General features: G+C 35.6%; 1 protein-coding gene across 1 annotated transcript in view; it reads left to right on the forward strand.

Annotated features, from left to right (window-relative positions):
- FAT4 (FAT atypical cadherin 4) overlaps positions 1 to 14,223 on the forward strand; it is a 175,480-nt gene that overhangs the window by 93,326 nt on the left and 67,931 nt on the right. The window contains exons 5-6 of the mRNA XM_043902378.1: positions 5,349 to 6,271; positions 6,937 to 7,111. Of these exons, the coding sequence (XP_043758313.1) occupies positions 5,349 to 6,271; positions 6,937 to 7,111 (1,098 nt within the window). The remainder of the gene's footprint in view (positions 1 to 5,348; positions 6,272 to 6,936; positions 7,112 to 14,223) is intronic.

Genomic DNA, 14,223 nt, shown 5'->3' on the forward strand with positions numbered 1-14,223 from the left:
GCATAGTTAATAATGAATACATAAATATTCCTAAAATAGAAGTGCCTGTAATGTTAGCACCACAAATTGCTAATAATATTAAAAATAACAACTGACAGTTGTCAAATACAGTCATCCCTTGTATCAGCAGGGGATGGTTCCGGGACCTCTGGAAAGTTAGTGAAGAGAAAATGTTAGTCGCTCAGTAATGCCTGACTCTTTGTGACCCGTGGACTGTAGCTGCCAGGCTCCTCTGTCCATGAGATTCTCCAGGCAAGAATACTGGAGGTGGTAGCCGTTCCCTTCTCCAGGGGATTTTCCTGACCCAGGGATCAAACCCCAGTCTCCTGCATTGCAGGGAGATTCTGTATCCTCTGAGCCACTAGGGAAGCCTCATTGATACCAAAATCCAAGATGCTCAAGTCCTTTATATAAAATAGTGTAATATTTGCATACAACCCATGAACATTCACCCATTTACTTTAAATCATCTCTAGATTACTTACAATACCTACTACAATATAAATGCTATATAAATAGTTTCCAGAGCACAGAAGATTTAAGTTTTGCTTGAAATTTGGAACTTTCTGGAATTTTTTCCCTCAAAATATTTTCGGTCTATGTTGGTTGAATCCTTGGATGTGGGACCAGCAAATACCAGCTACATATCACTTGTCCCTAGTATGTAGCCAGTCCTGGCCTAAGAATGTTGCACAGTCTATTTCATGTACATCAACCTAGTTCTGTACATGTAACTGTCTCCCATTAGACTTTATGCACAATTGAGGTTAATCTTTATTTTGAATGTTGGCTTATCTATTATTATAAACTTAATTAATTTACCTGATCTCTGGATATGAACATTTTTTAATTTGTCCTAACTTTTCTGCAGTGAAGAATTATCTGCCAAGTTTCTTTGTGACTTTAAGCATTAGAGAGTGCCTATTGTATCATAGGATTGTGTGCAGGTCTAGAGTAAATTCCATTTATTCTCAAAACTCAACTGTAGAGAACTGAGAAAATAGCAAATAAGAAACTTCTTTTGTGAAACCTGCTGGAATATTCCATGCAAGCATATTCACAGAAATGTATTAACCATTGACTTCAAGTTACTTTTTATGGATTTTTTTTCCTTTAATTGTGTTAGATAAAAGTTTCAAGCTACATTTTTCCATTGTTTTAGTTTTGAATACTTTTATCAGTGTAATTTCCTGCACCTTGACCTAAAATATAGGACACAGTTTCTATTCTCTCTGAATTTCAAGGATCATGATAAGACTGTACAAGGGTAACCTTCTTTATTTAAAACTGCCAACTCAGTTATACTAAATAGCTCCCAACATGTTTCACAATATTATTTAGACTTTTCTATTAACAATTTAGTTTTAATCTCTGACCAAGAACTTTCAGATGAGATAATATTGTCATTTTAAATGAAGACATTTTATACAAAAATAAATTTAACAGTTTCTGTTACTTATATCTAAATTCTCTGAGTTTAACCTAAAATTTTAGATTGCATAACCATTTAATAAGAATAAAGCAAATATTTTACTGTGTTCACAAGATAAGTAGCACATGTATTCATCTCAAGGCTTTCATTCATACAGCTAAGAAAGTATTATATTGAGGCAAAGTATGGTGGGTGCTAGGGGTACAGAACCTGTCTGCCAATGCAGGAGACACAAGAGACATGGGTTAGATCCCTGGGTTGGGAAGATCCCTTGGAGAAGGAAATGGGAACCCACTCCAGTATTGCATGGAAAATTCCATGGATGGAAAGAGGAGCCTGGCAAGCTACAGTCCATGGAGTTGCAAAGAGTCAGATAGGACTGAGCAACTGAGCACACACATTATAAATTGAAGTTTCATGGAAATAGTATAACTTTGATAATTACTATGTTATCCTAGAAATAAATTCATATACTCTTAAAAATATTGGGGAGTCATAGAGTACTTTGAGAATAAAGTAATTATAATTATTGTTGAATAAATTTACTGATATATGCTTGGTACACAATGCAGATCAATTGACCTGTAAATGAGTTTCATTTTCCAGTGACCTGATGACCTTATTGGAACTGCTTCATAAAAGTGAATGTTGTTTGCAAGAGTTCCATGTGTTGCAGCTATATGATAAGTTGACAAATACTAGTTCATCATAGAAATAATTAGGCATTTATGGACTGTGAATAAATATGCACATTTTGTAACAGAGCCACATACCTACAGTTATGTGCTGTATTTCCTGGAACTAAATTATTCTCAAGACTGAAATAAAAACCAACCAAAAAAAAAAAAAAAAAACTAACACAACCACACACACAATAAAACTGCCAGAAAGAATCATGTAACTAAACCACTTTCAGAACACTGAACATAAATGGTTAGAAATATGGACTATTCGTAGCTTAAAGATCTGGGGGCTGTAAAAGCCCACTAAATTCAAGTTCTAGCACATATGAATAAATCATAGAATGTTAAAATAATATGTTTACTGATTCATGATTGGGATATTTGATGCAAGGAGTAGAGAGAGAAGAATGGCCTGAGCTCTTTATTTTTTAGGATAGTATAAAGGTTCAGGGAGAATTTTGAGTTTCAGTATGTCTACATGTATTTTCTAGATGTAGAGCACATGCCCAAAGTCACTTAGACATGACAGGAGTGAAAAATCCTTTTCTTCACAGTAAAGTCCGTAGAGATGGTTTCTATGACCTGTAATTGCAGCAGTACAGTTTCAGTTCCTGAGATGAAAGCTCTTTCTTAGATTGTGCTGCAATATTTGTGCAAAACCAGTTGTATTTCTATGTTTATGTTCTCAAAGATAATGACTGTTATCATTACCAGTTCATTTTTAATGTTATCATCTGATGTATTCATCATTATGAGTTTAAATATAAAATCATTTTTATCTTTTTCATAATTCTAGTTAATATTTATTACTTCCAAAACCCACCTACCCAGCAAACTTTCTCCCTAAAAAGGAGGCTGTCCTGCCGTTTACGACAAGGCTATAAAATCTTGGTATCATGTTCTTTTTTTGCCTCTGCAAGTTAATTATTTACTCCAGGAAGTAGCATACACAGTGGACCAGGGGTGTTCCAATCCTAGATTTAATTGCTTGCCTTCCAGTTGATTTATGTAGAAATGTTAGGCCATCACTTTGTAGCCATGTGTAGTTTTGTCACTATTTTAAATTTCTTTTGATCTTGGGCATGAAAGGTCTATATGCTTACATAGAAGTATATCTCTGCTTATTGGTATTATTTTTATCCAGGTGTCTTCATAACTTTTTCTCAATAATAATTGTGTCTGAATTTGTACCTCAAAGAATAGGAACTAAATATTTACTGACAGAGTTAGCCATAGGAAATGCAAAAAAAAATTCCTAAGAGAGTAATTCTATTTAAAAATATATTAAATATATATCATTATAATATATGTGTTATATATATGTATTTAAAATCAGATTACTTTCTCAATCAAATTACTTTCTCAGTAATATATCCATATTTGGTACCAGTTGATGAAACCTTTTTCTTTTTTCTGCATCAGTTGATAGAACTTTTCTTCCCCCAAACCTGTGGAATTTTAAGTCAGAGAGTTGAAGTAGGCTGTTGACCTTGTTCTATCCAGATCTTAAAATTCTCTTTATCTCCTGCTGGTGAATTGACCTATGACCTCCATTAGCTTTATTTATTCATATTTTTCCTGATCCTCAGTGTCCTAAGTATTTTGAACTTTATAACCTCTGCTTTGTTCTCTTGTGAATGGTCTTAAATAAACTGCAAAGATTAAAAGCCACAACTCTTAATGAGGAGAAAACCCCTACCTTTTCAAAGATCTACTCAATCCTTGTTTATCCTAGAAATTTTTGTGAATAAGCCAGTGCCTGAAAGTTATCTCCATAAATAGTTTCCTCTGCATCAACATATAGACAAAGAATCTTAGATAAGAGACTATCAAAGCATGGGAAAATAATAATTCTAGCATTAAAAACAACAACAAGAAAAAACAAATAAGCAGGCACTAACTGGTAGAAAAGAAAACTGTATTAATCAACTAAAACCTGCCTTTACAAGGACTTAAGGGGTTTCAAGAAAAGGCAGAAGCTAACTGAAGTATCTACAGAATTCTAAGAAAGAGTATTTTTCAAGAAAAGGGTGATCAACTTGTTCTCAAAGACTTTTGGCTAAGAGTGGGCATCATTTTTGACACCTGAGTAGTTAAAGTTCATAAATAAAGGAGCCATTTGTAAGTAGTTTATATAACTCAATGGATTTTCCATAGCATAAGATCCCAGAGTAGAGTATCTTTATTAAGGATGGATTATCTAGGTATAAGATATGTTTCTTAGAAATTCTTAGGTGATCCTATAATTGCCCAGCATGTTTATGATAAAACATAAAAATACACATGACATTATGGACCAGTGAAGAAAATGCTATTCTGGGGCAGGAAATATAATTTTTCTTTGTGTTTGCGCTGCTTATCTGTAATTTAGCTTTAAATTATTTACTAAACTAATGAATAGGCTGAGCGATTCTCCACATCATCTCTTAGATGAATGTCTACAATCATTTTCTGAAATGATTTATATATGCCTTTTTAAATTAAAATGTGACATATGTTCCTGGGAAAAACTGATAAAACATTATCTAAAAATAGCCCAATAATAGTGTGAATCTTTATATTTGGAGTCTTTTATGCATACATTTACTGCTAACATTTCCTTCAAAAATACTTTTAAACCACAGTAAATAAACATAATAAAATTTGAAAGAGAATTATTTTCTCAGAGGTATTAGCCGGACACTTAATAGAAATTAAAAAGTATTTATTGGTTCTGCCAAGAAATGTAAAAGTAGACTTAAAGCATCCATGACTAATGCCATATATCAGAAAATTTTATTATCATTCTCTGAAAATTGGTGTTGGCCTCAATAAATTACTAATGTGATAAATGTTTGGCTAGTAGTAGAGTGTGGCACTGTTAATGTTGAACTCTCAGGAATTATGTGACAGCAATAAAGAAATGTATAGAAAAATATCCGCTCTCTAGTATATTTTTTTCCTCTTTACTTTCGTAATTTACCATTTCAACACCTTGGTAAATAGCCAGCAGTATATAGATCATTTGTTCACCAGATTGTAAACATCTTTTTAAATCAAATGATACCAAGAAGAGAGTTATGGGTTATGTATTCCTTGGAAAGAAAATTAACTGTGGCTAAATCATTCATAAGGTGTGTTTGGAGGCCATGTGTATCAAATACACAGGTTCATATCATGAATTTTTTGGTGCAGTTTAGTTTGCAATAAGCATTTAGTTCAGAAAATTTAATTTTTTTCCCCTTCCATTTCAGGCATCAACTCCCAGTTGGCTTACAGCATTGCTTCTGGTGATAGCCTTGGGCAGTTTACAGTTGACAAGAATGGGGTACTGAAAGTTCTAAAACCTTTGGACCGAGAGAGTCAGTCCTTCTACAACCTGGTCGTTCAAGTGCATGACCTGCCACAGCTTCCAGCCTCCAGATTCACAAGCACTGCTCAAATCTCCATTATTTTGCTGGATGTCAATGATAACCCCCCAACCTTTCTTTCCCCTAAATTGACCTACATTCCAGAAAATACACCTATTGATACCATTGTTTTCAAAGCACAAGCAAATGACCCAGACAGCGGCCCAAACAGCTACATTGAATACACCCTACTGAACCCTTCAGGAAATAAGTTCACTATCGGGACCATCGATGGAGAAGTAAGGCTCACTGGAGAGCTAGATAGAGAGGAGGTTTCCAATTACACGCTCACGGTGGTGGCTACGGACAAAGGTCACCCATCTCTGTCTTCATCTACAGAGGTGGTAGTTATGGTACTTGACATCAACGATAATAACCCTGTTTTTGAACAGGCCATGTATAAAGTGGAGATTAATGAAAATACACTTACTGGAACGGATATAATACAAGTATTCGCAGCAGATGAAGATGAAGGTACAAATGGACAGGTCCGCTATGGCATTGTCGATGGTAATGCCAATCAGGAATTTCGGATCGACTCAGTCACAGGGGCAATCACCGTGGCTAAGCCTTTGGATCGCGAGAAGACCCCTACTTACTCTTTAACTGTTCAGGCAACAGATCGGGGCAGCACTCCCAGAACTGATACCTCTACTGTCAGCATTGTTCTCCTGGATGTTAATGATTTTGTCCCCATATTTGAGCTATCTCCATATTCTGTAAATGTCCCTGAGAATCTGGGAACATTACCCAGAACAGTTCTTCAGGTAAGTATATTTAAATGAAACAAATATTGTGCTCATTGTAAGACAATCCATTTAGTTACAGTGGTCATGCTACCCCACTCTCTTCCTCATTCTTATCCAAAAACTCTTACTTGCCCATACAGCAGATCTTGAAAAGGACAGGTTTATGAAAATTACACCTAAGGACCTGTTGATTTCCTTGTAGATGAAATATTGTATTTCAATTACATCCTTTTGTGTTTACCTCTGCTGCACACATTTATGCATTTGTGCATTTTTGAATTTTGTTTCACTGTAACAGTTATTCTAAGAAAATAAAATGATGTTAAAGTTTGAAAACTTTTACAAATGTTGTTCTTCATTCCCCCTTTACAAATCCAACTACCTGGATGAATCTGCTGTTAAAAGATTTTTTGTGGAATCTTCCAAAAATGCAATGTGTTGATTTTAAACCCGGTTTTATACAAATTATATATTGTACTCTGTGCCATTTTCATATTTTACCTAAAACTTATAAACATGTCTCTGAAACCTTTTAATATTGGTCTGTATGACTCTACCCTATTATTTTCAATAATAGACTTATTTTTAATAATAATGCTTATTTTTAATAATACACTTTATTTCATGATATACATTTTGTGAGTATTACTCACATTCATGGCCTGTATTATTTTCTCCTGTAGGTGGTGGCAAGAGATGATGATCAAGGTTCCAACAGCAAACTCTCTTATGTTCTATTCGGTGGTAATGACGACAATGCTTTTACTCTCTCAGCTAGTGGAGAACTTCGAGTAACACAGAGTTTGGACCGTGAAACAAAGGAACATTTTGTCTTGCTGATCACAGCTACAGATTCAGGTAAATCTGTAATAACCTTGTTCGACAGTGAAAATTTTCTTCATAATATATGTAAATAGAAGTATGTTTATCCACCACTAAACTAAATGTCTTTTGAAATTTACTAATGCTTGGAACTTCAGTTGTATCCACATCATTTTATAGAACATAGATCACTTTATGACATTTATATGTAAATGGGAAGGGTTTAAGCACATTACAAACAAAGCTCTATTCCCATAAGACACAATATATCCTTGCCTGGTAGGCTGACCCAGTATCTTTGGGGGTGACTCTATACTCTACCCCTTGACTTTGGACATTTCAAGTACCTTAGCTTTGAAAAATTCAGATGGTTCTAACTGGTCATGGAGTTAAGACAGTGGGTCCAGAGTTCTACTTCATGAGTCCTGTAGGTTCTGCAAAGCCATAAGTAGATATAATAAGCATCTGATGAAGCCCCACAGAACTCCAAAAGGGGTGTCAGTGAGAGCCTGGCTTCTCACTGAGTAGCAGTGTAAAAAACCACTACAATATTGTAAAGTAATTAACCTCCAACTAATAAAAATAAATGAAAAAATAAATAAATAAATAAAAATGTTAAAAAAAAAAAAAAAAACTACCACAGGGAGAAAGAAAAGCAGTATACATTAGCTCTCACTGTTTGGAAACAGTAATTGCATAAAATTGTAGAGCAAGTAGTATAAAATACAGTCTATTCAAAAAGTAACATTACTGTTAACCACTATTTTGTTTTACACTTCTAATTCAAAGCTGAAACAACTGAAATTTGTTAAAGCACCTCCGTGCCTTGAAGAAAGTAGACGTGCTTAAATATGTGTTGAATAAATGAATGAATGAATGAATCATTGATCTTCAAAAGTCTCAGGGAATTATGAAGCATTGTCCTTATGTAATATTCATTTATAAAAATTGTTAAAACTTACTATTTTAATTATTGAGAAAGTTAGTAATGTTGACATCTCTTTATTAATTTGTTGAAATTGTTTTAAGACCAGGCAGATTTGTTGGAACCTCAAAGGACTGACATTTTTGGTATATGGATATTTATGTAGATGTGTGGCTACTGCTATAGGAGAATTATTCTGAATTTTCAAATGAGCTGTGTTTACTGTGGTTGAAATGTTTTTGATGAATATAATTGAGTGATATTTTTGTTATTTGTGACCAATTTCAGAGTATACAATTTCATGTCACCGCTTCATAAAAAAGGAAATTTGAAGATTAAGAGTAATTATAAATTTATGTTAAGTATGTGAATGATAGTGCCATTGCTTATTTATCAAGATGGCTCTGTCTGTATTATTTGCCATTTACTTTTGGGAATGTAATCATCTTAGACTATTGCTTTGTGAAAGAAAGCATGATTCTTGTTTTTTTTTTTTTTTAAATCTGTGTGAATAACTGTGTTATATTTCATGCAAACTATAAAATCCCAGGCCATGATGAGCAGAATGTAGTGTGGTAACCATATAAAACTTAAACCAAGTTGATCTGAAACATGTTTCATTATATGTGTCGGCAGTACTTCTCGGTCAGGAGATACACATTCTCAGGTGACAAACGCAGTCCCTGCCACATGGCTCAGGTCAATCCGGTATTTCAAGAGTCATCTGGAGAAAAGAAAAGGATAAAGAGGAGTACAAACTAGTAGAGGGTCAGATATTTAGAGGCGAGACTTTATAATGAAAACACCGCAGACTCAGCTCTCCTCTGCAGTTGCTGGGTATGTGCAGTCAATTCTAGGCACTCCCAGAAGCACAGTCTTTGTGGAGATCATTTGGGGGAGGAGGAACCAGACCCAGGAATCTGGCTGCTAAGGCATCCGTCACTATAAAACCTGCTGCACAAAATGGTGCATCACACAAAGGTCATCCCAGGGCGAGGAGCAGATTGTGATTGTGAGAATCAGAGATGCAGTGTAGGGTGACCCTGGATGGACAGGGCACCACTCGTAGAAGCTCTCCATCAGGAGATTTGTGATTTGGAACATTCTAAGTCAAAAGCCATGTCAGAGAAAGAATGTAGACATCTAGACAAGAGTGCCTGTTTTCAATCAGATCATTCTGAGAATTTAAAAACGTTTTTGTGTGCCTGTGGAAGCCAAGAGGGGGATATTGTGCAGGGGAAGGGAATGGTTGTTTTTTGACATTTGGCAATCTGAGTCATGCAGTTTGCCAGATATTACAGATATTAACCCATTTCTACACATTACTTTATTATCTCCAGAGACTATGGTGTTTTTGTTTCCACTCTACTTATAGTAAACTCCTCAGAGTAATTAAGTCACTTGCTCAGGAGGTGGCGCAGTGGTAAAGAATTCACCTGCCAATGGAGGAGACTTGAGACATGGGTTCAGTCCCTGGGTTGGGAAGATTCCCTGGAGTAGAAAATGGCTAAACTACTCCAGTATTCTTGCCTGGAAAGTCGCATGGACAGAAGAGCATGGAGAGCTACAGTCTATAGGGTCGCAAAGAGTCAGACACAACTGAGCACTCACACACACACACACACACACACACACACACACACACACACACAGCCAAGAAGTAGAAGAGTAAGATTCAGACCCTAGTGTATCTGACTTCCAAGTTTAGTGTATGTGAAGGTTTTAGTGTTGAGGTAAAGTAAAATTTGAAAAGTGTATATTAATTTCCAAAATAATTTTATTTGCAAAGTAAACCCAATAATTGTCTATATAATATACTGATTAAAAGCTTTAAATTTGAACTGACAATGATTTAAATTCTGGTTCTCTCAAATTTTATTTTGTTATTCAGACAAAATCTATCATCTCTTTCTTTTTTTTTTTCTATCATCTCTTTCAATCTCAGTATTTTCTCAGTAAAATGGGGATAATAGTAATTACAAAGTAGTTTATTACAATGTTTAACTGATAACGATATGTGTTAAATATGCCTAACACATTGTGTATATAATGATTTTAGTGAATTGTGATCCATGCACTTTAAACATTCAAAAATTCTTATAAATGGCTACCCTGTTCCTTACTACTTAATTAGTCTTATTTAAAAATGTATCAATTGTATCTCTTTCAATCTCAGTATTTTCTCAGTAAAATGGGGATAATAGTAATTACAAAGTAGTTTATTACAATGTTTAACTGATAACGATATGTGTTAAATATGCCTAACACATTGTGTATATAATGATTTTAGTGAATTGTGATCCATGCACTTTAAACATTCAAAAATTCTTATAAAACATTTTTAAAAAATTGCAACTCATATTTTTTCATTTTATGCATTACTACATTAAGAATTTTTTTTGTGGTATCAGTTTTTTCAGACTTTCAAAGAATATATTGCATGGTCAGTGCTTAACCATTAAAAACTGTAGGTCAGCCAAATTATGGTTAGGGAGGAATTTGTGGGCAGTCAGCAAACTTAACCACCACTTGTAACGATGCTTCTTCATCAATGTGACAGCATAAAAATGACATTTCATTAGGGGAAAAAAATGAAAGAAAAAGAAAGGTAAGAAGGAAGGAAGTGAAAAAAAGAGGGGGAGGAAGAAAGAGGGAAGTAGGGAGGGACCAAAGAAGGAAGGAAGGGAGGGAAAGAAAACTGGAAATAATAGAGTTAAAAGTGTTCTCTTCTAGTACGCTTGGGTGAGTCAGCCTGTTGAGAGGAATTTTCACAAGGAGAAGATTCATTAGAGCATTGGTCTAAATGTGCAGACTTTGCAAGAACCAAGTCCTGGTTTCAGGGAGCTGGACTGTGTGCATTCATGATGCCATCAGCCATGATCCTAGAGGAAATTTGAGATCTAAAATTATTACTATAAGGACAAGTAATACAAGTGCAACTCTAATTTCTATGAAGTACTGTTGCCATAAGATGCAAAATGTGAAGACCAAGTGTGTTTATATTCTATCCAATATTGAGATAGAAGAGCTATGAGTTATTAGAAAGTGACAGTTCAGATTATCAGTAAAATGAAATTATGTGGATATCTGTCATTCAGGGCCTTAAACATAATGTTAAGAATCATGGTGGGAGGCATGAATGAGATTCAGGGACATTGGTCCCTTGGTCAGAGTATTTTGGCAGTCTTGGAAATTAGATGATTACTTGAAAATTTCCCCAAAGTACAGATTTTTATGAGTGCTTTTTTGCGGGGTTGTCTTGAGACGGACTGGTGGTTTATGAGGACACAGGAGTAGAAGCATTGAAGTAGGTGTATGGAGATCATTTAATATGAATCACATATAAAGCAATCAGAAATTGTGATGTATGTTGGACTAGATGTTTTTAAAATTATTAAAACTCATGTGCGACCATAATTTTATATCCAATTCCTTTCTATACTTCCAGTGTCATCAGTATCCACTTGTGTAGAACAGTGTGAGAGCTTCAGATATCAGGCCTCAGAATTTGCAGTTTTATATTCCAGGAATGAAGTCTCTGACACAGGATTTAAAATACTTATTCACTGCCATGATTTAAAAGTCAAATTAGTAGATGACATGAGAAAATTCAGAAAAATATGGCAGCTTTTAGGTCCCAGATGCCAGGTTATTCTCAAATTGGCAGTGTTCTGAGAACCAGGAAAATATCAAAGTGTTCTAAAACAAGAAAAAAATTTGACAGTTTTATTCCTTAGCTCACAAATCATTTTTCCTTTGCTCTTTTGAAATTCTTATCTGATGGCAACCCAAAGATGGGTCAACTTTGGCAATATGGCAGCAATTGAAGCAGCAGCTTATTTTTATCAGCAGACCTCTAAATCTTTGAATATTTGTGGAAAAGATATTAGCATTCCACTTTCATCGTATTTTTATTTACTGACTGCAGGGCTATAGAGTAGCACTCTGGAAGCTCTCTAAGGACTCCTGTCTACTGCTTAAAATGAATACGACCACACTATCCTATGTGTGTGGGGCCAAGTATTGCACGGTTAAATAACAAAACCAGGACAGAGGGTAACAATTCTACCTCACTTTTTTTTTTCTCCCATAGGATTTACTTACTAAGGATTAATTTAAAGAGCTGAGGCGACAACTCAATTAAAGATAATATTTTGTTCAACTGATATAATAAAAAGTGTGGATGTTCTGCCTTCAGTCCAAATTACTCATTGTTATTTCTTCTAGAAAAACATACCAAGTAGACACCCCCAGGAGGCTAAGGCTTCACCCAGGTGTAGTCATGAAGGTACCACAGAGAACCCAGCACTATGTGGTTTATCCTAAGAGGGGAGCTGGCCCTAAAGCAGTAACTGTCCTTCACATTTTGACATTCTGTTCCCAAGGATCCTTCCTTCCAAAAGTTTTCCTTACCATTTTCTCATAAGTGCAATAAATTAAGTAATATGTTTTAAGTAGCATAAGTAGCAGGGAATTATCAGGGAAACCCAGAGCTGTATACTTTCAAAAAGTTAATCCTAAGAAATAATTTACAAAATGGAAATATATTATAAAGGTAAACACATAGCTTTATGGTTAAAAAGAGGTTCAAAATCCATCTCTGACAATTTTTAGGTACGTGACGTTGAACAAGTTACCTTTATGTGTGTGCTCAGTCACTCTGTTGTGTCTGACTCTTTGCGACCCTTTGAAATATAGCCCAACAGACTCCTCTGTCCATGGGATTTTCCAGGCAAGAATACTGGAGTGGGTTGCCATTTCCTGCTGCAGAGGATCTTCCTGACTTAGGGATGGAATCCACATCTCCTACATTGGAGGGCGGTTACCTTTGTATTGTTATCTATTTGATGGAAACACTAATTCCTACATGAAAAATGTATTAGCAGGAATAAATGTGGAAATGACTTATTTTAGCTATTAATATTAGTCAGCATATTTGTTGGACATCTTCAGCTTAGTAAGGTCAAATAAAATTTCTGATTTTTATCCATCCTAATCTCCATAAGTTGTTCTCTGTCCCCAGTTTCACAATTGCTCAAGGCAAACTTTGTTCAACAAATCCATTGACAACTAGACTCTGACTCACAAAATGTCCTGAATTGATCCAGTTTTCTTTATCTCCACTACCACCACCTTAGTCTGTGTGCATGTGTGCTTGCTAAGTCACTTCAGTCATGTCTGATTTTTTGTGACCCTATGGACCGTAGCCCACCAGGCTCCTTGGTCCACGGGATTCTCCAGGCAAGAACACCAGAGCATGTTGCCATGCTCTCCTCCACGGGATCTTCCCAACACAGGGATTGAACCTGCATCTCTTATGTCTCCTGCATTGGTAGGTGGGTTCTTTACCACTAGCGCCACCTGGGAAGCCCCCCACTTTAGTCCAAGCCAGGGCAAATATGATAGCTTTCTAACTGCCTTTCTCCCACACAGTATGCTCTCTAACAAGCAGCTCATGAACCTTAAAGCCATAAATTAAATGATTATGCCCTGTCGCTTAATTAAAATTATTCAATGATTTCCAAGAGTAAAAACTAAATTTCTTACCATTGACCATATGGCATTAAATGACCTTGCCTCTGTCCACTATCTGACCCGTCGGTCATCATCCGCTGCTGCCTCTATTATGTTCACCGTTGGTCATTGTCACCTCTCAACTCTGTTCAGTATTTCCACATTGGTTTGGTTGAAATCTGCTAGTGTAGTATTTACACTACAGAAATCAGCAAGCTTACGGATCCGGTGACTTACTTCTGGAGAGTAGTTGCTAAACTGTGACAGCAAATTGCTAGTGCCAGTTAATCTGGCCCTTTTAAAAATGCCAACCTTTTTCTCATCCTTGGCCCTTTGCATTTGTACTTGTAGTTCTCACTGTCTGGAATGTTCTACTTTGTGGCTGGCTATTTTGTTTTTTTCATTTCTTAATGGGGGGGGGGGACAGGCGATATCTGTATCGTGGTCATTTTGTCATTGCATCTAAGTAAAATGTCAACTTCTCAGAGAGGATTTATCTGTCAGTCTATAGGTCCCACTTCCCATCTCTCCAATGTTTCTATCACATTACTCTGTTGTGAATTTGTTCTTAAACATTAATTGCTATTTACAGTTATATGTTTATATAGAATATAAACATATAACTGTGGCTCTCATATAAACATCTCCTGGTGGCTCAGCAATAAAGAATCTGCCTGCCAGTGCAGGAAATGTGGATTCCATCCATGGG

Source organism: Cervus elaphus, chromosome 5, assembly GCF_910594005.1.
Source record: "Cervus elaphus chromosome 5, mCerEla1.1, whole genome shotgun sequence".
Taxonomy (NCBI): Eukaryota; Metazoa; Chordata; class Mammalia; order Artiodactyla; family Cervidae; genus Cervus; species Cervus elaphus.